Source organism: Choloepus didactylus, chromosome 2, assembly GCF_015220235.1.
Source record: "Choloepus didactylus isolate mChoDid1 chromosome 2, mChoDid1.pri, whole genome shotgun sequence".
Classification (NCBI taxonomy): Eukaryota; Metazoa; Chordata; class Mammalia; order Pilosa; family Megalonychidae; genus Choloepus; species Choloepus didactylus.
The window spans coordinates 92,044,703-92,070,228 of NC_051308.1; the positions used below are offsets into that span (position 1 = coordinate 92,044,703).

Genomic DNA, 25,526 nt, shown 5'->3' on the forward strand with positions numbered 1-25,526 from the left:
CTCCTGGCTTCCATTAAATTCATCCTTCACACTGCTAGACTAAACAATTTAACAAAGCACTCTGACCTTTCATAGCTTCTTGATTGCAGCAGGATGAAGTAAAATATCCTTGGTGACTGGATCCCCTGCCTACTGTCCAGGCACATGTTCTACCACTCCTGACCTCAGGCGTCACCCCATTATTAGGATGCCTTTCCCACCCATTCCCCAGGCTGCCATGTACTCCTTTATGAGCCACTGAACCCTGAATCCTTTATCATTCTCTAATGTAATTTTCGTTTAGAGAATGACCTCTTTAAGACAGAAATCATGACTTAGTAATCTTTGTGTTTTTAGCACCTAGCAGGTGGCTCAATAAAGGCTTGCTGAACTGAACTGATGTGAGATGAGAGAAACAATAAATGACATCAAACTCCAACAGACAGGACAAGCAGCAATGATGTATGAAAGAAGACTGGCTCTCACGCTACCTTTATCTATCAGAGTTGGCAGATTCCCTGAGAAAATCTAGGCAGGTACATTGGCTCCCTAAAGTGGAGGAGGATTGAGGAAGCTGTTGCTCCAAAATATGGCTGAACACCAAAGGTTTATTTCCCCAAGTGTTTTTTTTTTTTTTTTTTTTTGTAACGTCAGTATGGCAAAATCTATTTCAAGCTGCACTATTTTGATGGAGTAGATATTCTGCAAGACCAAGGCACCACTGGTTCCTGAGCAGGGACAGGCAACCAGCAAGTAACTGATTGTTCACTGCTGATAACAGGGCAAGGATGAGTGACAGATGAGATTGCTAAAGCAATATAAACTATTGTAAATGTTCTAGAAACAGATAAAACAGTATGGGTAAAAGTTTTTAAGAAAACATCTTCACTCTGTCCCCTTCCTCCAAGGGCAGTAAAAGCAAACTTTGAATACTGTCAGAAGTAAACAAGGAAATTTAGTTAGAGATAGACTTTAAAATAATCCCATGAGTGGCATTCTTTTACTCATTGAAAACGAACAATGTAACATACTAAAATATGACCAAATATTTCACAACCAGAAGTTATTTCTGACTTGCCTTCAAAAGCAATTTTTACTTTCCCTTTTAGAAAAAGAGTCAACAAACATCATGGACAAACTTGGTAGGGTACAATGTATGGAAATCACCAATGAGAGAAAATGTGAATTTAACAATTTAATATTATTTAGCAGAACAATTCTATAAAACAAAAAGGTTAAAAAAAAAAAAAAACAACTAAACTATGTACCTACACAGATTTACTTTCTATTACTTATATGTGTCAAGTTCAGATCCACTTTCATTCTGGATTTAGAACCAAAGTGAAGTACTGGTTATATGCTTAGGTTCATCTGGAAAACTCCCTGAAAATTTTCAGAGCTTCTCAGTCTAACAGTACAAAGAGATATGGTATTAACTTCCCTGAGCAAACAAATATACAGAAAAGACTGAGTTGGCTATGAGCTCCCAGGGCACATACGGTGGCTGATGGCCGCTGTGATCCTGTGCCACAAAGAAATAAACGTCTCAGAGCTCTCCAGACCATCCTCCCAGCCTGGGGACGGTCAGCGGTCCTTTTCCATGAGGAAACTGAATGACTCTTCACCATCGGTGTTAGAGCTGCGAACAGACTCCATTCACAGGATCCCGAGCTACTGGCAAAATGATTTGCTGTTACCCACAGCTGACAGGGACTTGGTAGGGGTGTGATTAGAAAGCTGAATTTCTGTTTCCTGACAACCCGGACATGATTCTCACCATTACGCCATTCCGCCTCACAGTAAAATCAAAGGCTGTGGGTTTTAAATTTTCCTCAGTGGTGACAGAAGGGAAGTTTTTGTAGCTTACACATGGCTGGCTGTTAGTACCTTGAGCAGTAATTCCAAAACTTCAGAGGTTATCAAAATCACCTTGGAGGCTTGTTTAAAATGCAGATTCTTAGGCTCCATCCCCAGATATTCTAATTTAGAAGACTTGGGGAGTGGCCCAGGAGTTTGTATTTATAAGTGGCAATTTGGATATTTCTGATGCAGAACAGATGGACCACTTTGAGAACCCTGAGCTAGAGGCTGGTTATGGTCCTCTTGCTTATTCTGCAAGAGGGTTTCTCATTGAACACTGATATTGCAACAGTGGGTGGTGGGGTGGTGGTGGTATTTGATCAAATAAATTCAGGAATTGTGGTATTAAACAAAATGGCATGTGTCTTTATTCCAATACTTCTTACATTCTTCAAAATGGTTAACATGCTCTGTGTCTGCCCAGAAGAGAGATACAGAACTAAATATAACCCAAACTTTTTAATCATCAAGTCTTCACTTTCTTCTTTATATAGGTGGAGCATGCTCTGGGAAATGCTGCCATACAACTTTTATATAAGAAAATTTAAAAGCACATATTACTGAGGATGGTAATCTGTAATGCCTAGCTGGAAGTGGTTTAGTGGGCAGGTATACCAGAATACCAGCAATGCTCAGGGAAGACTGGAGCAAAAATGTGGGCTATGAACACATTCTGAATGACAAGCCAGGCAGCAGCACATCAATAGCCCAACTATGTCCCACTGAGGCATTACCAAAATAGTGAAGTTCTTGGTAAACAGTAGGCTTGGAAAAGAGGTGATATTTGGAGAATGATAATGATATGAGGTATTAAAGCAGCTATTAGGTCCAAAATCGTGGCACTTTGGCAAAGTTTAAAAGATTATGCAAATACCGAAAACAATGATACTGAATATAGCTAATGCACACCTTTTGAGAATTTACCTTGCTCCTGACATTGTTTACATACTTCACATATATTATCTTATTTAGTTTTGTGAGGTAGGAATTATAATCAAGCCCCATTTAACTAATGAGGAGAGTGGTTCAGAGTAAACTGCACAAAGCACCCAGCTATTAAGTGGAGAACTGGGTTTGAGCTCAGACTGGCACTTTTATACTCGTCACCTCTTTATCCCTCTAATCAGAAGTGCCAATAAGTTTTTTTCTGTATTAGAGAAGTTGTGGGTTTACAGAACATGCACAAAATATAGGATTCCCGTATACTACCCTATTATTAACATCTTGCATTGCTGTGGAACTTTTGTTACAGTTGATAGCTAACAAGACTTTCTGAGCAACAGGGATTAAAAAACGGGGGTGGGGTGGGGTGGTGAAAATTATCAAATTGGCAAGGATTAAATAAGAAGGTAAGAGAAAAAGATGTAAAAGAATAGATCGTAGGCCACAGGTAAGTGAGACCTTAGGAATGGGAATTGCTCTAGCTTTATGGAAAGTAATTTGGTGACATGAATCAAAAACCCAATAATTATTATTCTGTTTGATGCCAAATTCACTTCTAGAAATCTACCCTAAGGAAATAGAAATGTAGCTGAGGAATTATGTACAAAGATTTCACCATAACTTTATTCATAATAAAATATTACATGAAAATTGACTATGCACATATATTAAAAAGTGCATGACTCTGGATTCAAACCTGGGTTTAAATTAAAACCCAACTACTTTACTCATTATATATGTGACTCTGGCCAAGTTTGCTAACCTCACTAAGCCTTACATTCTTCATCTCTAAAATGGTGAAAATCATGGATATTTTATAGCAGGGTTTCTCAACAGCTATATTATTAGACAGGATACTTTTTTATTGTGGTGGCAGGCCTGTGCCTTGCAGGATATCTGACAGCATCTATGACCTCTACCCACTAGATGCCAGTAGTACTGCCCCCACCCCCACAGGTTGCGACAATGAAAAATGTCTCCACTATGCCAAATTTCTCTAGTTGAGAACCACTGCCTTATATGATTGTTGTGAGAATTAAATGAGCTAATTCAAAGAGACTTAGTGGTGAAGGGAAAGAGAAGAACAATTTATTGAATGGGAAAGCCAGGTAAAGAAAAGCTTAAAAAATGTGTATACTGATAGGCAAAGAAAAAGAAGCCAATACAAGGAGAGACAATGAAGAGAATGAACCTCCCTCCCCACCCCCCACCCCCCAAAAAAGCGAAGTCCAAAATAAATGTTGAAGAAATGGCCTTGTGAAAGAGGAGGACTATCTTCTGACCTGGGAGTGCGGAGAGAAAAGGTGAAGAAACAAAATGATTTGGAGTGTTTTCTTTCTTATAATAACATTATTATCCCTATTTTGAAAAAATTAAGATATAAGAAATTTGTTCTTTTTCCCATGGTATCAAATGTGTTGAGAGAACTAAGACAAAAGCTCAAACTTACACATATGAGACAAACTCTACTAATTTATTCCACTGGCATTTTATTGAGCCTAGCCCTAAATAAAGAGGTTTGTAAAGAAAGAGTCTGACAGTGTACAAATTAAAATGTACATTGGAGAACTGGCTTCAGTAATTTCAGATGAATTAATGATGCAGACCAGATTAATGGCTAGAGATTTTGGAGGCAACTTCTCCTGTCTCACTGTCACAACTTTTTCCTTCTCCTTTCCTACTTTCCTCCTGATTTCCCTCCTTTACCTATGTCTCCCCTCAAAACTCTATGCCTAAGTTCACAGTTTCTGACTCATTTTCTTCCATCATTTATTATTAATTCATTGAATCATACCATAAGTATTTACTCAATACCCATAATGTGCCACATTCTGAGGGCATAATAAGTTAACAAAACCACAGAGGGATCTTCGCTTCATGGCGTCTGAAGTACAGTTAAAACAATGGACAATAATCAAATAATAAACCAATAAATGTAACAGACGGCAGAAAATAAAAAAAAATACTAACTTATAAAATCTTATTTTCAGCCAAATCTGTGCCTGGTGTTCCCTGTCTGGTACTACAAACTTGAATACTGCTTTCTCACTATTTGGAAGCCTACCTATTTATTTGTTAAGCAATTGTAATACACTGTCTTTGCTAAAGATCTATTCCTAGACCTCAATCACCATGTAATTTTATAGAATCTAAGCTAAAACTTGAAGTCCACTACTCTCTGATATCATATCTGTATTCTATAAATCCATAATACTTTTATACTTTATTATAATTATAACTCTCTTGGCATTCACATGAACTGGAAAAGTAAAATTGTTAAAGCCTTCTTAAGACTAGGCTTCTACACCTGACTTCAGTAATTCTGTCATATTTGAGGAAAATCAAAGCATCAAACTTTATGTTTCTATGCTTGAAAAACTCTACCTCTAGATAGGCTAAGCAAATTGATGGGGCTTTATCTTTGGACCTGCTTTCCACTGCGTTGGCCATCTCAAAGTGACTCTTAAAAAAGTCTTGACTGGCTGACAATATATTCCATACCTTAGTCAAGAAAGCTTTCTGCTTGATAATCCGTGAGTGGAGTTGTTTGAGCACATGTAAAGGGAAGAATGATGATACTTTGTTTGAAACATAAGAAAAATTTTTCTTGATAAAGACTCAGATTTTAACCTTTCCGTATTGAGTCTATTTTTATATCTTGTTCTAATGCTCAAGTATAGAAATATTTTAACATTTTTCTGTTTTCATGGGATTCCAATTTTGAAACATGCTTTTAGTGGAAACACATAAAAGTTACCCACATTTACAAAAACTGGGTTTTTCTTATTTAATGAAAGACATGTGTTCACATAAAAGTGTTGGTAAAAGCAATTCTTTGTAAACATTTCCAGCCCTTGACCCTGAACCCCTTGCCCAAGTATGCAAACCCAAGTATGAAAACCTTTTCTGTTGTCATACTTCCTAAGGCAAACCAGGAAAACAAAGGGCAGGGAATATTTTTCATATGAAACAGATACCGCTGAAGCATGATGGGAAGTGTGGACTGCATAGAGCTAGAGGTTGCAGTCTGAACAGATTCCAGCTCTTCAACCAATCCTAAGTTAATTGGACTCAGTTAATGAAGGTCATAGGTTCAAATCTTCATGAAGCTAAGTTTTGGTACAGGAGGATTTTTTACTTTATTTCAAGCTAGGTAGGGGTTTATCAGCCTTTGCACTATTGACATATTAGACTGAGAATTCTTTGTTGTCCTGAAGTTATAGGATATAGAAGGGCATCCCTGGCTGCTACCCAGTAGATGTCTGTAGCATCTTCCCAATCTGACAATCAAAACTATCTCCACACATTGCCAAATGTCTCTTTGGGGAGCAAAATTACCCTAGGTTGAGAACCACTGATCTAAGTGGAAACAATATATTTTTTCAGTTTTACTTGAGTATTTGAGGGAATAATTGCAGTGATAGAAGAATTTCAATAAGGTAGTCCCCTCCCCCCCTTTTTTTTAAGTTCTGTTTTGCTCATTGCATCAGATTGGCCTTTTGCGTCTAATCCCTTGAAATGTCACCAATTCTCTTTAAGGCATTGTGACACAAACTGAGAAAATTTGTGAGACTAATGGCTATTTACCTCAAAGAGGAAAATAAAAACATCCCAATCAGTACTTCTCTTCAATTAAAACTTGGCCATATAATAGTTTATGCTGAAGAATGTTCTGTCATTATGCAAAGTTGGTCTTTATTATCCTATTTTGTTATACAATAGACTTCCCTAAATAACATTAGCATTTTCTATTTCAGGGCTCACTCAATTAATTGGTATGCAACCGAACATATTTTCTAAATCCTTATTTAAATGCAATTTTGTTTTCTTTTTAGAACTTTGTTTACTCGACTCTGCTTATCCCATTAACTAAGAGAAATCATGCCTAACTCCAGACTAAGATAATATGCATCGAGGTGAGGCAAACAAAATGAAAATGCTTTATAAAAGTAACATGGTTTTAAGTTAAAATATGCTGGTTCTCATTGCTTATGATTTAATTAAAACATTAGGGTCCTAAATAAGTGACTTATTTTAGGTTTTGTTCTGCGATACCTGCCTGCCTGCTTCAACCTTTCAGATTGTTTAATTTAATAGGCAGGTATTATGTTTTCTATAGCAATTATCATTACCAACTGGGCTCAGACATGGCTCTCCTGGCCACTTTCTAGCCTTCTACAAAGTGCTTCAAACTCACTTGTTCAGTCCACTTAAATGTTACTGTTCCCTACCCCCACACACGATCTTTTCGTGCAAAATCTTTTTCTCACCTGAGCGCAGTAACAAATAAATTAACACACGAATGTCTAAAGAAGTAAAAAATATTCCTGAACTCCTTCAAACCCATTTCCTACACATTTCTGTATGCTCATACAAACACATACATATACATGTGTGCACACACATATACTTGACTGTTCTTTCTCAGTCTCCTTTGCTGATTTCTCCTCTTCCATTATGTTTATAAAAGATAGAGAGTTCTATCCTTAGTTTCTGTTTAGTTCCTATACTCTCTCCTTATGTGCCAGGATTTAGATGTCATCAAAAACTTCCAAATCTTTATCTGCAGACCTCTCCCCTTAACTCTAGGTTGATATATTTAACTGCATAGATGACTGCATGCTGTAATAGTCATCCAAATATTTGATTCTTCTCCAAGATACTCGTTATGATTGTACTTACTGTTCATTTGAATTTAGGTGTGGCCATGTGACTTACTTCGGACAACGAAGTCGATGTGGCAATGACATGTTACATTCAGACAGAAGCATTAACAGCTAGTCTGTGGTCTGTGATTTTCTACTCACTCTTTTCTGCTGCCATGGTGATCAGCAATAATCCTAATTGTAACTTCCCTATCAGCTTGGGTCCTAAAGTGAGAACAAGGAGCAGTGCTCTCGGTCAACTTGAGATGGGAATGTAACTTGAGCAAGGTATAAATATTGTAATTTGAAGTCACTGAGATTTTTTTCAGGATGTTTGTGATAGCAGTATTTTTTAACTTATCCTGACTAAATACAGATGTGTACTAGACATCCCAAACTTAACATGGTCAAAACTAAGAGACCCATTCCATTTTCTCCTTTCCCCTTCTTACTCATCTTGTTAAATGGCATTAACATTCACCCATTGTCCAATACCCAAGAATCTTTTTTGATCTTACTCTTTCTGTCACTTTCCATGTCCAATCTATCAGTAAATCTTAAAGGATTGGCTCTACCACCAAAATATATCCTGCATTTAACTGCTTCTCATTATTTCTACAGCTACAACCCTAACCGAAGTCATCACTAACTTACCCTGGAATCGACACAATACCCTCCTAACTTTTCCTTTAAACCCCACTCCCCTTTTTTTGTCTTTTCTTATTGTCTTTTCCTATATATTTGTAAGACCTCTTTAAACTTTCACAAAAATGAGCTAACTCTACCTGTCATATGCGTTGCAAATATTCATTTCAATTTTAACTTTTTTTTTCTCCTAAACTCTGTTTATTCTTTAGAGTTAGATTGGTCACTGGCTTTTATTGCCCTCAGTCTTATTCAGCTTTTGCTTAAGTATGGTACATAGTGACTATACACATTATACCTCCAAACCTTTCCATCCTTGCTCCACCTGGAAGTGTCTGATAGGGTGCCTAGTAAATGTTGTTCAGTGCTACATGGCTTTCTGAAACTTAAAGGAATTTTTCCCCCAAGGGGAGCATTTCTTAGTAGGGACTCTAATTCTGATCTCAGAACTTCAAGTGTCATACTGATTTCCACCTTTCAGGTTGTATATTTAAATTTAAATTTTACAGAATTCTTTTTGTAAACTTAGTATTATATTTAAACCGTAATCAGATTTTTAAAATAGTGGATCAAGGACCAGAAATTAGGTCATGAGATGGCTCCCTGATAACCTTCAAATAAATAAACATTATTTGTATATTGTGCCCAGCACAGTCATAGTAGGCAATAGTGCTGACAGGTACAAAGCTGGAATTTAAGGAAGAATAATTAGTCCAGGAAGACGGAGAGGCTGGTTACTATAGAATTTGAGCAGTGAAACAAAGACACTATTGAGAGCCCTAGGCAAGGAGGGAATGTGAGTATTCAGAGACTCATAACATGGCCTTTCAATAATATGTAATTCAGTGAGGTAAAAAGGCATATTTGCATAGGCAGGGTAAAGGGATAGTAGTTAACAAAATCTGTAGAATCTTTACGTAACTAAATAGGTTTACAGAATTATGCCAAATTTGCAGGGTCTCAGATGCAGTATTTCTACTATTTCTTTATATTATAATCTTTGTCTTTCTTATCAAGTTTAATCCATTTCTTTTATTTCCCCTTCTGGATATTCAGTTTTCATTGTTTTTTATTTCTGTTTCTTTCCCATCATCTAACATTTAAATACTTTCTCTCTTAAATTTTTTTTGGTGTTTTAAAACCTTTTTCTTGAAAATTGTATAGAAGATAGTTGTTTGCCGTAGAAAATAACACAGAAACAAAAATAAAAATTGCCCATACTATTAACATTTTGGTATATTTCCGAGAATTTCTATGTGCAAATATTTACATATACTCTTATATAATTATATAATTTCTTTAAACAAAGATGGGATTATGCTATACATGGCTTGCACAATGTTTTTTTAAATTGATTTATCATGAAAATTTCCATTGCAGTTTATATACATCTACATGCTTAATTGTTTTGAATTTGCTACATAGCATTCCATTGAATGGACATACCACACTGTATTTAACCAATCATCTGTAATGGATATTGATGCTTTTATTAAACATTGGTAATTATGAACATTTCAAAATAATATTTGGAAAAATATCTTTGCACACTTATTGAATTATTAGGTAAAAATTAGGAGTGGAATTCCTGGGCCTAAAGGTTTGCACATACTCAAGGCATGTGACTCATGCAGAATGGCTTCCTTGTTACTATCTGTCATGAATATTCTTTCTCCTTTCTTCTGATCTGGAAAGTTGAAATGATGCTTGACTTTTAATTTACAATTCTTGGTTGCTAGTAAAATTGAAACTCCCCCCTCCATTTCTTCTTTTTCTTTAGTCTTAAATGAATATGCTATTGACATCCTTTAGCCAGTTTTTTTTCTCCTAATAGGTAATTTTATGTGTGTGTGTTTTTAGTGAATTGAAATAGAAACAATTCTATTTTGAGAATATTTAATCCTCAAAACAGTCTTTAATTAAAGACTATTAGTTAAATTGAGTCTTTAAAACTTGTATGCTGCAAATATTTTATAAATTTTTCATTTGCCTTTTAAATGTTTACTGTCTTTTATCCCATACAAAAGATTTAAATTTGTATGTAGCCTAAGCTCTCATATTGTTCTTTTTCTCTTTTCTAGTTAAATTTTTACTGTAATCATTAATTTCCTTCTTTCTTTAGATTTTTTCTTGCTCTCTTTCCAACCTTTTACATTTATTTACTTCCATTAAAAATGATAATTCCATTTAAAGTTATTATTTTTTCTCTGTATATAGCATTGGTTATATCTTATAATGTTTCCTGTGCAGTGTTTTCACTGTTGTTATATTTCAAATTGTCTGTAAATTAAGTATTGATTTGTATTTGGGGTGTATTTTCTCATCCCTTAGTACATGGGGTTTTATATTAAAGTCTGCTATGTACTTCTACTTTTCTGTAGCTTAATAGATGTTATATATTAGATAAACATATATATCTTTTAAAGCAACCTTATTTCTTATACTAGTCACAACCTTTTAATCTTGTTTTTTGTCCTATTGATTTGCCAAAGATAGGGAGAATTTTAAACTTTCACAACCGTGATGATTCTATATGATTTCTCTGTATAGGGTTAAAACCATATTAAAATAAATTAACAAAAGAGATAAACATCTACTTTTAGTTAAAAATACTTTCTGTAAGGGTTTGAATTTCTAAATAAAGTTTATCACAGTGTAACTTCAAAAATCATACTTTATGATAACATATTTTCAAAGTAGAGGCAAAAAGAATTTCTTTTTTTGTGGAAGGGAATGTTAAACCAATTCCATTCAAAAATATTATGGAGCATACAAAAAGGAGATGTTTACAATACTGTGAGAGAAATATGCCAAAATGACTATGATGTCTTAAATATTATTTTCCACGAACTACAGAGAAGTCACTTCTTTTTGAATATAATAGAAGAAATTTAAAAAATATAAATAAGCCCCAATTACTCTTCAGAAGTCTCTGTACCGTCACCAAAATGAGCTTTCTGAGCAGCAAGTCAATTCTTGGTTCCCTGTAGAATCTATTTGGCAAGATCAATAAATTTGGGAACATAATATAGATTCCAATTTCCTTCACAAAGTTTTCTAACCCTAAATGAATTGTCCTTTCCTCCAGCCGATTAGGATTAAAGTCTGGGGATAAAAAACTAGGCATTAACAATACTCTTAAGGTCAGTTTGCCAAAAAAGAACCAAAGGTTTATTGGTGCTGTGATGATTAAGACAGACAATTCATTTTTATATGCATGTGAGACTAAAATAACTCTTTTGAGGCCAGCAAGTTTTCATCCTTTCTTTTAATTTTAATGATATCCTTATTGGGTTATGAATAAACTTAGTGAACCAGATGGGCTCTCCTTGCTAAAACCTAAAAAAAAAAAAAAAAAAAAAAAAAAAATTAGGGAAAGCATATCCATTATTCAAAGAAAATAAGTAATCCTAGTTGAGCTGACTGTACCTAAACTGCTTACAATATTCTGACTTTCAGTAACGTATTTTAAATATTAGAGAGGAAATGTACATAATGACATCGTACTCGATGTTCCCTTATTCTACCAAGATCATACACTGTCAACAAGACATTTCAAGACATTGTGAGGATGGGTTTTTAGTGCCTATTTACACTCTCTTACATATGATCAGGGATAGTAATTTAAGAGATAAGGGTCTGATTTAAGAAGGCATAACAAATTAACATGGATTTAACATCCATGTAATGGCATTTTGAGGCCATTTAATTTGGCAAATTTTATCTTTGCATATGAGTGCTTGAATACAATCAATCCCCAAAATGAATACTTAAGGCAATAATTAGGTCCCTATCCCCCACAATGAAGGCTGATAAATGTCCACTAGCCTTGATGAATATGTTGGGAAATCACTAGATAACATTTTTTAACTATTATTACAAACACGTGTTTAAATCTGGCTTTCCTTTCCTTTTTTTTTTTTAAAGCTGTGGTAGATTGAATTATGTAACCCTATTTAGACATGTTTTTACTCTTAATCTACATTCCTGTAGGTGTGAATCCATTGTAAATAGGATCTCTAGAAGATGTTATTTTTAGTTAAGGTATGGTCCAACTGAATGAAGGTGGGTTTTGATGTGGTTTACTGAAGGCCTTAAAAGAGAAAGAATGGGAAGCCAGAGTCAGAGAAAGCCACAGGGGGGAGCCAGAAGCCAGAAGTCAGTGGGAACCAGGAAGAGAAAGGAAAGGGCATCATAGTGTGGTGTGACAGGAAGCAGGGACATGAGTCAAGGAACCCCAAGTATCACTGGTAAGTCAGCACTAGAATGTTACAGACTTTTGGGACAAAGCATTGCCTTGCTGACACCTGATTTCGGACTTCTAGCCTCAAAACTGTGAGCCAATAAATTCCCATTGTTTAAGCCAAACCATTGTATATATTTTTTGTCATAGCAGCTTAGAAAACTACTTTGTATAAAATTCTTGTATTTTACCTAACTAGAACTTAGGAAGTTTTATAATTCTGTTTTGGCATGTTTTGTCCTTTCTCTCCTTTTCAAATGATCCTTTTCCCCAATCGATATAGTCAACCTTATATTTTGTTGAAGGAAATAAAAGAATCCTTTAGTTTAAAAAGATTGACATTCAGTAAAATAATAGTAACTTTCTCTTTCAGAGGTAATAGAAGAGTCATAAGGGAAGTGGATAAATGTAGTTTTTCACCAAAATTTAAAATTTTTTGAAGATTAATTTCTGAACCTAGGATTATTTCTAGTTTTCATTTGTGTTTCTTCACTATCATTAAAAAACTTGAGAGCTTCCATTATGTTGATTCCTTATACTTAAAAATTTTCTCTACCTTTAATTTTCCTAATTTAACATCAAAGATATTTAGTCAAACCTCAAAGTCTCTAATAAAGAAATAAAATAAAAAGTTTACTGAATATGTTGAAGTCTCTGGGGAAGGACATACTAATAGAGGGCGTCAAATTACAGAAGGACATAAAATGGCTTCTTTCTAGGGCAAAATACGGATTTTGTGCTTCAAGGACAAAAAAATTACTTTTCATATGAAGGCCTCAGTTCTGAAAATGACATTCTGATTCATATTTGTGCTAAAAAATAAAACAAAACAGAACAACCCCTCCCCGTTACTGTATATTCATTCACATTCCCAAAACTGACTCCGGCAGTCCTAGATTCTGTTCTTCCTGAAAAGATGCTGACCTGGAATCTGTGGTCCAGGGAAACCCATCTAGGGAGGAGAGAGACTGTACCCTAAGCAATTTAGGATATCACTATGCCAACAGAAAAACATTTTCAAAGGGAAAAATAAGTAACGGCGTGGAAGGAAAATTTTTCTTGAGCAACTGTGATCTCACAAAGGGAACTTTGCTTTTTTAAGGAGAAATAACAAAAATACATACACGTGTTCAAGGAGGAATGTGAATCTTGATATTTTGGCCCATCATACATTCATAACGTAGATCTAAATTAGTATGTATTGTAGAAGTTTGTTTTCATGATGTTTAGAGGATTAGCTTCCAAACTGTTAGTGTAATCTAAAGATGGTTGAAGCAGATCAATTTCGCTGTCACAGAGAAAATGAACTTCTTGTTACCTACCCCACAGAATAGGTGTGTATATGCGTGTGTGTGTGCATGCATGAGTGTGCATTACACTTAATACATGAGGGAAGTTGAATTCATTTCAACATACTCATCTAAAAACACCTTAATTGAGCAGGGTTCAGCTTATTTGGAATCTGGTTAATATCATAAATAATAAAATGCCTTGCACTAAATAAACAATTGGCCTTTGTAAGTCTACAATGAGCTACCTTTCATTGCTGGCTTACATATACGGCAGGCAAGAAGTCAGGTATGTTGCCTTGGGGACAACTCAGAACAAGCATTCCAGCATGAGAGGGGAAAAAAGAACCTCATATTCTCCTTTTGAAGATTCCAGATTTATACTCTGGAGACAGCACAGCTTGTATTCCAGTGTTTTCCATTTATACTGAAATTCCAAGCTAAAGGAAAATAGCATACAGATGTGCTGTTTGTGATTTGAGGAGGCCCCTTTGTGCCGGAGTCCATGATTAGTATAACGATCATATTTTAAAAGTATTAGCATTATATTTTGCATGATCACTTATTCATACCATAGATATTTACAAATAAGGCATAAATGCGATAAATAGCAGAACCTCCAAAATACCCACTCCTCAGCTAAAAAACAAAACAAGTGCTTGCTTCTTGGGCACCCTTCAACCGACACTGTAATTCTGGCACCTGAAGATCCTCACAGCACTGTACCAAGTGTTCATGGTACAGATGACGACTGTAGGTACCTCAGGATCCCAGAGGGCCTTCTGCACCATCCTAGATAACCCCTTAATGAGCAACAGTTTAGAATTTTTGAGTTCTGTTGCTCATTATAATTATTTGAAAATCAATAAACACTAATCAACTGAACATTTCATTGCCCAGAAGAACTTTACCAAACAAAATACAGCAAATGGATGAAACTTGCTATGGAGAAGTGTTTTCTGTGGGGAATTTTACAAATACTTTTAAATCATCAGTGAATCACTGGTGAAAGAAACAAACCATAAATGCTTCTCAAATGGTCTAAGGGTTAGCATCTCCCCAAAATGTCAGCAGCTGGTTCCCTGATCTCCAGCTTGGATAGACTTGCTATTGGTGCATTCACAATTAACACAGGGTACTTAGAAAGCAAACGAGCAGCAGCACATGAAATTCCAGACAGAGACTCAATGTAGTACAAGTGTGATCAGGATCAGACATATTTACTATTCAAGAATTAAAACATATTATATTGTACAAGAACTAAAATATGGGTTTTTATATTTTATCCAAATGTTTTTTTCCAAAAGAGGTACTATTAGTTAGAAATATTATCCTTTATTTTTTGGAAGAAAGTTTTAACCAACTTAATAAGTTACCAGCGGTTTTAAAAAGTGTACTATAAATGGCTTGAGCTCACCCCTTTGTTCTTTCACAAATACCTACTTTGTGCTTTATTTATATTATTTTAGCTTTATTAAATATTATTACTTGGGTCATAAGCAGTTATATCAAGATATAAATTTATAAAGTGACACATTTTCAATACCAATCATCTATGCCAACTTATTCCATAATTGCACATTCCATCAAATTAAACTGCAAAAGATTTCCCACATTTGCTTTACATTCTAAATGTATGGCTTATGAATAGCAATTTTGATGAATTCCAGCTGGTTTAAATATGCAGGCCAACCCATATATAACAATTATTTTCAATTCTTACTGTATTCAAGGAAGCCCTTTTTTTAAGTGGGCCACCTGGTAAGAAAATGCACTCATATTTCTCCATATAAAAATTGAGAAAATAAGTCATCATGCTGAACTGAAGACCATCTTCTCCAGCTAGATATAATACTAACATTAAGTGATATGTAGCTCTAATCTTTTGGAAAAGTTTAATTAAAACTTACACAAACCAGAAACCCCATGAACTACTAAACTACTAATTTATCTATTACAACAACATTAAAATAATTTCCAACATTGGTATGTGTTGCCTAGTTTCACAAATCTATCATACACATTTCAGTCTTCTCTATTCCCCACACCCTCCTACTTCAATCCAGCTGGAATATATCAAGGGCGCAGAAGCCAAGTCAAATGTTGACCCCACCCTCCTCTATCCATTTTAAGGCACCTTCAAAGCCAGAGCACTGATACAGTTCAGTTTTGCCAACAAAGTCAACCATCCTGCTATTTAAGACTCTAGTTTAGGGTTTTTATAACTGCACATTAACATGAGAGCTTTGATTTTGGTCAAAACCTTCAGCCGTACTGAGTTTCATCAGATTGCTGTACCTTTTCCACAGAAGAGTCCTATTATTAAATATCCTTATCTTTGCTCTCAGTGTCAATCTCTTCCCTCATATTATCAACCTCTCTAAACTGCTCAATAACTAAACTTGAAGAATACAATATGTTTCCCTTCCAAAAGATCAAAACAGAAGAGCCATTATGATGACCCAAATGCCTAATTTCCCTGACCTAGGGAAACATTTGTTCAGCTTATGTCATTTGTGCACTGCAACAGACAACAATTATTTCAATGTGCACAGAAACACACTTGTTGAGGCCCATGCAGGGAGGGAGTGGGGGCTGAAAAGACAGAAGAGCTGCAACAGGACAAAGCACTTACTTTGTTGTTCCCCTGTGCATGCAGCCGCAAGGAAAAAAAAAAAAGAAATACGTTAAACATAAATTTATTTTAAAATTATGAGGTTTCTCTTGCTAAGCAAAATCAAAACAAATAATTTAACTAGTCACTGACTTCTCATACACAAACATACAGCTCCCAGACATCATGAACAATTCAAAGAATCTACTATGTTAAATAAAATCATACATTTATAACAGCAGAAAATTATGACAGAGATTCTCCCCCTTTTTTCTATTCAGAATACTTGGGGTATGGGAACCTGGCCAAAAAGAATTGGTTTGAATTGGTAATAAGTGAACTGTTAGCATGAAAGGCAAAGCATTTAGTATGTCTGCTTGCTCTTTCTTTCCTGACAGCCCCTCCTCTAACATGCCAAGCAGTGGAAATTTTCATCAGCCAGTGCATTTTTAAACAAACACTGCATCCCTGGTTTCAAAGAAGGTGGGAAAAAAAAAAAAAAAGGAAAAAGGAGCTGAGGAAAGGACTGGGTGGTTCTGGGGAGACAGGGTAAGCAGACCAAGTTACGACCATTCCTTTATTTCGTAAATTATGAGTTTTGTCTTAGGCTGGCATGAAAAGTGAAGACAGTATAGCGGGGACCTTGCCAAAACAAACACTGGTCCACATTCAAGAAAATGGCTCTGGAAAGGTTAGTCACAAAAATGTAGTCATTTCTAAAAGCGACATTTGGATAGAGACACAGAACTGCAGAGAATACAGCAGTCGGCAGGCAAATGGCTCTCCTGTTTCAAACTAGAGCTGCAAGAGTGTGATTTATATCAAACAATTTAACTCACATATGGCTTTAAAAAATAAAAGAGTGATTCATTACTCCCAGGGCAGCCCAAGTTCTCGCAAGGTCAGATCTTGTGGGGGAGACATGATGGGATATGGGCAGGGAACAGAACTGAACTCTTCTCACAAGGGGCCCAGAAGGAATCTCTCACTGAGACATAGAATTGAAGAGAGCTGTTACTAAAGTGTATGCATCTGTGTGGAAGATTCAGAACAGGGTGGAGTAACAGGCCGGGCTGGAGATCGGGCATTCAATTTTTAGTTTAGGATGTGGAGAGGGAAAAAATGCATATAGAAATATTCTGGAGAGCAGTGAGACAATGATTCCAGGACAGTGTTACCTTCTGGAAAACAATGTGAATTGGTGTCTGTGGGGAAATGCCATCAAATTTAATAAAGAAAACATAAAGTTAAAGACACTGATAAAATAGTGTAGAGAAGTTTCTTGGCATGATGAGTTGCCATATATGTAACTGTTTATCACCAGCTTATCTGAGACATGAGTATCAGTGCAAGAATGAATGAAGGGGGGTGAAAAGAGTCTATGCTAAAGAACATGTCCACTTTTCAATTGCTCAATAAAGATCCCCACTAGGAATTTTATCAGGAGTCAAAGATTATTTCAGTGAATAATGGGATGCTGGTTCTCCCAAGAAGTGCCATATTGCTGAAAATACCTCAAACAGATGGAGTTTATTGCATTCCAAAGCAGTGCAGCTTTTGATCTATTAAATAAGTTTCAGGAGTTCAATAGAGTATTTTTGCATATTAGGGAATGACTGGCTTTCATACTTGATGGCAGATGGTTCTGTTTGTAATGGTAACAATGATGTCACAAAGAGTAGGCGGCCTTAATCCTTAAATACAAGAAACACAAAACTGAAGGACTTGGTGTTGCTCTGACATTTCTTGTTTACTTCAGTCAGTTCCCAACTGTCTATTTTGAGAGGATCGTAACAGTCATGAAGGGTGACATTTAACTGCTTTATAATTCTCTTCACTACTCTGTGTGGCAGCAATTTATGTTTAGATCTTGGAAAGTGCTTCCACTGAAGAAAACTAAGACATGTCTGAATTGGCCATGTAGTTGCCCTAAGTTATATGTGAAGCACTGCTGAACAGCTAAGAATAAGTGATGCTTGGCGGGGCTAAGCACGAGGTGTCTTAAGTCTTGTATTACTAGACTCCTGAATGGAGGCATCTGAGTAGTCATCACAATATAAATAGATATTTATCCATGGCCATTCCTCTTCTCCCCCTAGAATGAGAGACCCTTTGCTCTATTTGCCACAGAGAAGAATTCATTTTTAGAGTTTATCCAAGAGGAATTCTGAAGGCATTAGTTATGACTGGGAGACTCCTGAGTTCAGAGGAATGTCAGGGTGTTTCACTTTCTGTTGTCATTTTTAATCTGTTAAGAAAAAATGTACTATAGGGGAGGATCACCTATATAATACCTAATAAAAACTCCTTAAAAGTTCTGAGGTGCTACTGTGAGTCTCTGACTTACAAATATGCAAAACTGAGCTTGCGACAAATTTATTTCGAGGGCGTGTATGGATTCTGAGGGTTGCTTCCTTCAGATGGCCAGCAGGCCAGTGTCTGAGGCAGGCTTGTGAATTCTCCGTTCGTCTGACAGCCTCTCTGGCCTCACTCCTGTCTGACAGAGCATCCAAGGCTGGTCTGTCCAGCCAGGCAGCATGGCCCCAATGACTTCCTCTAAGCAATTCGGCTTCCTCAGCCAACAGACGGGGAAATTCTCCCTTCCACAGGCCACAGTCCCACTGATAGTTTCCAAACAAGAGAATGTTAAATTTATGGTTCCAAGAGCTTATGCGTAAATTCACTGAGTAAGTCAGCAGCACAGTGGGGAACTGAACGCAGGACCCCTCGTTTCCATTTTAGGGCCCCATGCTACACTGTTAAGATAAGAATTCTACATTTTGCCTGGTATCCAGAAAGACGAAGGGAGTAGAGGCAATTTCAGAAAATGCAACTGGGAAAAATAGAAGAAAATAATTAAATACAGTTGGTTGTTGCATTTTGTACAGATATCCATTATAGTTCTTATCACATTATAGAGGAAGTGTTTATTTGCATCTCTCTTTTCCATTAGACTTGGAACTCCTATGAAGTAGGAACTGCATGTTTCTTATCTTTTAATCTCTAGAGTCTTCCGTAACAGTGATGGATGAAGGGAAGGAAGGAAGGGAGGGAAAGAAGGTAAAAGGGAAGGAAAGAAAGAACCAAATTTTTGTAGGAAACCTCAAGAGAAATTTAAGAGACAAAAGAAACAGGGTTTCAGGACATTTTGATATGAGGAACATAAAATCTCTGCTCATGTGGATGTGACAGAAAAAAAATTATTGTGGGGAAAAGCATGTTATTAAAATGTGGATAACAGCAGAAAAAAAGATTTGTTCAAAGCACCACTTCATTCAAATTTGGGTGATAGGTATTTATCCAAATGAAGTACAATTTACATAATTAAAAAAATGACCTATGTAGAATTTTTTTTCCCAGTCAAAATAGAGAGAAACAGAACTATGGGAATCTAGTCTCATGCCCATGTAAAACATATAAATGTTTCATTATTAAGGTAGTAGTTGATTTGTTGTTGACTCAATGGTCTACTGATACAAAAGCAAAATGATACACTATTCATAAGTGCTAAAAATTTACTTAGAGACATCTGTATTAGATTTATCCGACTTCATCAAACCTTTCTAAATTAGGAATACCTGTATCTAAAAATATCTCTCCCCCCCAGATTTAAGTGAGATGTGCACAAAATGGAATATTTTGATAAGCATTCTATTAACATTCTGATTTCTGTAGTTAGCTGTCATTTAAACATCTGAAAGTAAAGCAATCGTGTAATGTGACCTGTAGGTGGTGCATAAGAAATGTAACATGGTTTATGATGAAAATGGAGAAAAGCAATGTTCATGGAATACTGCCAAGTTTAATTTCCTGTTTTTTCTTTGGTATGTATTAAAAAACCCCTTTGTCTTAATCTTCCAAGCAACTGTTCCAAAGGAATATTTATAAACAAACAAAAATGACGTGAAAAAGATCAAAACCAATTGTGTAGGACAACTCCAGATTTGCTTAAAACTGAATATTCTGAAAAAAGGTAAATATTTCTTTGAGGATCTTTCTTGAGTATAACTACAGGTACATGAAAATTCAGATTTTTAAAAATAGTTCACAGGGGGAGGGGTAATTTTGTTTTTTCTAAGACAGTTTTCTCCCTTGCAAGAGATGCATCATATAATATCTTTAAATAGCGAACTTGTTTAGTGCATTTAAATAGGTCTAATTTACAAAATCATGACTTACTAAATGATTTTCACGAACATTATATACATATTGATATATAACCAAGCATATCTGGAAAATAGAAAATAGCATCAAGTATTTATAATTTCACTGGGCTATATTTTTATATCCACAGTTTGAATCCCTCCCGTACTTGTTAATGAAAGTAGTTCTGTGAAGAAAATAAAAAATAATAATAACCATTGTAGTTATTATTATTATTATTCTTATAAATAAAAGTAGAGCTTTACTTGTACCCATGCTGTGACGTATTTCCCTGCATTATTCCAATTATCCCATTTAATCCTATCAACCATCTTACATGGTAGGGACTATTATTTCCATTTAGAAATGAGAATTTTGGAATGCAAAAGGCTAGTAACCTGTTCAATATCCCACAGCTTATAAGTGAGCTTCTGGAATTTAAATCTATGTAGTTGACACTAGAGTCTATGCTTGAACCCACATGCCTTGCTGCTTCTTTCTCATAATGACAGCCATAACCATCATTTAAAAATGTAAATCCTATCATGTCACTAACTGGCTCAAAACCCTCCAATGGGTTCTCTTCTCATTTTGAATAAAATCCCAAATGCTCACCATTTCCTCCAAGGCCTACATAATCTGGCTCCTGCCCACCCTCTTGGAAACCATCTGGCACTTCCCCTCCCTCACTGTGCCCCAGACACACTGACCTTCTTTCCGTTCCTCTAAGACACCGAGCTGGCTCTGCACTTGCCAGTCTTCTGACCATCCTTCTTCATACCTTACTGTTATTTACTCCCTCCTTTCCTTGATGTCAGCTTTACAGAGGGGCCTTCCCTGTCTACCTTTACTAAAATAAGCCCCCCCCCACTCTATCTGTTTCTTTTACTAAAATAGAATTTACCACTAACTTCTATCATGTTACACAGTTTAATGGTTATTTGTTCACTTGCTTAATGTCTATTTCATGAGGGCAGACTAGTCACCTCTGTGTGACTAGTACCCAGAACAGTCCCTGACAAAAGCACATGTTCAACAAGTTTTTGTGGAATAAATGAATGAAAAATTAGGTATATCTGCATTTTTAATACAAAATATTTGTGAAATGAAACACACTGCCATATATAGTTAGGGAAGAGCAATAAGTAATTGTTACAATTGACAGCAAAAGTAAAAATGGTAATCTGATATTTTAAATGATTTCTCACCTGGAGTCTTTAGTATGGTATATATTTATGCAAATACATATGCATAAAACAGGAATATAATTGGACAACAATTATGATAATCATAATCAGACACTTATGTCACCTGGGAATCACCAGCAAAGGGTCTGGAGTAACCCTTATTTGGAGGCCCCAGGTATGTGGAGTGGTTCATGGTTTAGGTGTCAACCAACACAGATCTAGGTTGGGAAGAGCTAAAATAACAGCAATGAGAACATTTAGGCACAAATACTCAATCCTTTACTCCTGGAATTCTGTTAAATTCCAATGTAACCCCAGGGACGTGCTCAGAGTTTAAGATGCCCCCAAAGATGCTTCAATTTCCAACATTGCACCCATCTCAGATCTTCTCTTGAAAGGACTCCATCCCTATTTTGGACTTAAGAAGGAAGCAGTTTGTGCATAATCACTCCTATAAACTGATCTAGAACCAAGCAAACATCACAAGGATCAAGCTGGACTAACATCCCCAGGCTCAGTCTCAAGACTTGTTTTAATGAGGAGAAATCTGGGTTGTACAATTTCTTGGGAAAAAGCAGTATGTAAGTGAGAGAACCACTCATCTGCAGAGGTATATTTTGCAGAGTATATTTGATGGTGTGCATGCACTTTTAGGGGTTACTTCCAGAGTTTAAATTCAGACTAGTCTGTATAATATTACATTTTCCAAAGAACACGAAGAAAAGAACTGTTTATTAACTTGAATTAGAGAAGTGTCTCTAAGATACTTGAAGTATGTTAATAAAGATAAGTAGAAGTAGCAATATAATATTTTTTGTTCTTTCATATTCATGCTGACATTAACCAGAGTTTTAATATAATACAGATATAGCTACGGATACAGGTAATACAGATATCATGAAAAGAAATAAGGATTTTAATAGAAATAAGTATGTTTCTAAGAATAGAAAATATCTGTGTTATCATGATTGATCCATTTATGCTATGACTCTATGAAGAATGTTACAGACTGCTTGAATTAAAACCATAACAACTGTGGAACAGCATATAAAGAAAACAAATTTAAAATAAAACAAAAAATTCTCCCTTCATCTAATATAGCTTATTTTATGTTTTATGGCAGAATAGGGTATTTGCTTTAAAGACAGTACTAACTTCTTAAAATAGAAATCTAATGGGAAAAATATAAGCAAAGTATCAATTAAAATTGTGCCACATTTATTAAGTTAATAGAAATACAGTTTCTCAGAATATAATATGTAGAGTTAATGTTTTTAAACATGATTAATAATTTTTAAATAAGAAATATATCCAACTTACTAAAGATTTATCAGGATAGACCCCAGCTCTTAGTAGAGATGCTTTCCAGCTGTCTACATCCTCCTGTGAGTCACATGCCAGTTCAAGAAAGCGATAGTCTTTGTATACATTCCTGGAATAAAAAAAAAGATCATGCTCTTAGTTCTGAACCAAATTCAAAATCATTTTGAATCACTGTAGACACTGATGACAGAATGACAGTTCAAATGGACTAGTTCTCTAATAGTCATTTTAATTAGCAAATTTCTATATGGATTGACTATTTAGAATTAAAAAAATATAGCAAAGAATTCAGATCATCTTTACTGCTAAGTAATAAAAAGTAATGGAAATCCAAACTCAGTCAATATACACTGGATGCCAACTGACTGCAAGTTGTGCCATGGGAAATGGATTTGCCATTGTCTGGTAGTTAGTTCAATTTTCTGAAACTATTTCTTAAGTCTAATCAGCTCATAAAACTTTAAAATGAATGGCAATAATCTAATAAGCCTAAAATACTATGGAAATTCAAAACAGAAATGTTCATCAATATCATGAAAAGTGAAGAAGGAAAGAATGATATCCAGTATTTAAGTGTGAAATGTCTATAAAGAAATATACTTGATACATATCCCCAATCATCCTTCCAGAAAAGAGAGACCAATTTAAACAGATAGTAGCAGTAGACAACATTAATCATCTTTCTTCTCTTCTTATGCCCTCTCAAGGTGTTCTCATTCATGCCTAAGAGCTTCAATTTCCAACTATACAATACAACTTACATCTCAATCTCCTGTCCAGATTTGCCTGCAAATTTATACTGCCTATTGACCTCTCTCCACTTGCATATCTCAAAGGCACTTTAAAATAAACACCTGAACTGATGATTTTCAACTTGGCCCTCTTCTAATGTTCTAATTTCATTTAGCAACTGTGCAATCCAGATAATCTGGGGGTATCTTTGACACATTCTACTCTCTCACAGTCCTTCTCCATCTTACCACCTAAAACCTTCCAGGTTACAGAGGTGGAGTAAGATGGCAGAATGGTGAGGTGTGGAATTTACTCTTCTAGGGTGAATAGCCAGGAACTGTCCGGAATGGGTTAGGGGACTTCTGTGACTGGACACACATCATATGCTAGTCTGGAATGGGTGGAATGGCTGGGATCTCAGCGAAGAACTATAAGTTTCTCTCAAAGGCACACAGACTGTCATGGAGCTGGTTTCCCAAGGGGAAAAGAAACAATCTCTGTTGGGAGCAAAGAGGAGGGCTCAACCAGGGTCCAACTGCAGCACTGATTAACAAATTCAGACTGCTGAATAAAAGACTGAAAACAGATAACTCAAGAGCAAACAAGAAAGGAACCAGGAGGTTTCGGCCAGGTATAGAGAGGCAGGGCTAACAACAACAAAACAGAGAATTTGGGGGTTAGACGAGTCAGAATACTGGAAAAGGGCTGGGCCCTAAGAAAAAGGGGGCACTTAGAAATGGGGAGCTGGGATCTGGCTCTGAAAAGGGTTTTCTTTTTCCTTATCTTTTCTTTCTCTCTTATTGTTGTTATTATTATTATTACTAATGTTATTATTATTTTTTACTTTTCAACAGTCCATTGGAGCTGCCAGAACTCTCAGCTTTCAGCACTGCCCTGGGCAAGGGCAGAATTAAAGTCTGAGAGTAACTAGCCAGGTGAAGGAAATAATTCCTGGCAGAGAGGGGGAGGGGCTGACAGAAAAAAATAAAATGAAGTAAATAAAAAAGAATAAAGACATAGGCTTTTGGAGTAGGCTGAGTTCAGAGTGCTGGAAAGGGGTTGTGCCCCAAGAAGGGGGGCGAAACTTGGGGGCTGGAGAAAGGCTCTGAAAAGGAATTTCTTTTCTTTTCTTTTTTTTTTTTTTTAACTGTTCTATGTAACTCAGTAGAGAAAGCCTCAGATATTTTGAATTGGCAGCTGAACCAGGGTAGAGCTAGGAAAGATCTGACAAAGCAATGAGACTAGGGTGGACATAACTCCTTAAAAGGCATAACTTATCCAAGAAAAAAGGGGGGGCAGAGCCCAGTTCAAGTGGTGGCCCTTCTTCAGAGAACTCAGACCCTAGAGACTGGAAAACAGAAACAGCTTGAGTCAGCCACATCCCTGGAAGGGACAGGGGCTACTGAGAATTAGAGGTACCACACTCTTTATCCCAGTGGTGAGCTGTGGACTGACAAGCGCCACCTGCTGGACAGGATAAGAAAAGCACAGAGACTAGAGGACTCACAGGAGGGACTGACAACTTGCTGGGTCCCATTCTCAGGGAAACTTGATACATATCTGGGGAGACCCCCTCAAAAAAAGGTTATGTAAAGGCAGGGCAAGAGCCAGAAAAACAAGAGCTGACAAATTCTGATCAACTAAACAGAAACTATGTTAGAGGTCCCAAATAAGTTGAACTGAACCCCAAAGAACAGATAGAGAACAAAGCCAACCAACAAGAAAACCCTAGGTAAAAGAGTGGAAATGAGTTCCAGAATAAACCAAAACAGATACTTAGGCAGCTAAAAATCATGAGCCATACTAGGAAACATGAAACTATGGACCAGCCGAAGGTACAAATTTACACTTCAAATGAGATACAGGAGTGGAAACAACTAATTAAAGATCTTCAAACAAACCTAAATCGAATCAATTAGCTGA

At 36.0% G+C, this 25,526-nt stretch overlaps 1 protein-coding gene across 9 annotated transcripts in view; it reads right to left on the minus strand.

Moving 5' to 3' along the window:
• The window catches only part of DNM3 (dynamin 3), a 615,582-nt gene that overhangs the window by 80,398 nt on the left and 509,658 nt on the right, over positions 1-25,526 (minus strand). For 6 of the 9 annotated variants that reach the window (XM_037825339.1, XM_037825338.1, XM_037825336.1 and 3 more), the window contains 2 exons: positions 22,869-22,980; positions 16,240-16,251 (listed from right to left, as the gene is read on the minus strand). In XM_037825339.1, coding sequence (XP_037681267.1) covers positions 16,240-16,251; positions 22,869-22,980 — 124 coding nt within the window. The remainder of the gene's footprint in view (positions 1-16,239; positions 16,252-22,868; positions 22,981-25,526) is intronic. The other 3 variants (XM_037825341.1, XM_037825337.1, XM_037825343.1) reach the window with 1 other exon arrangement.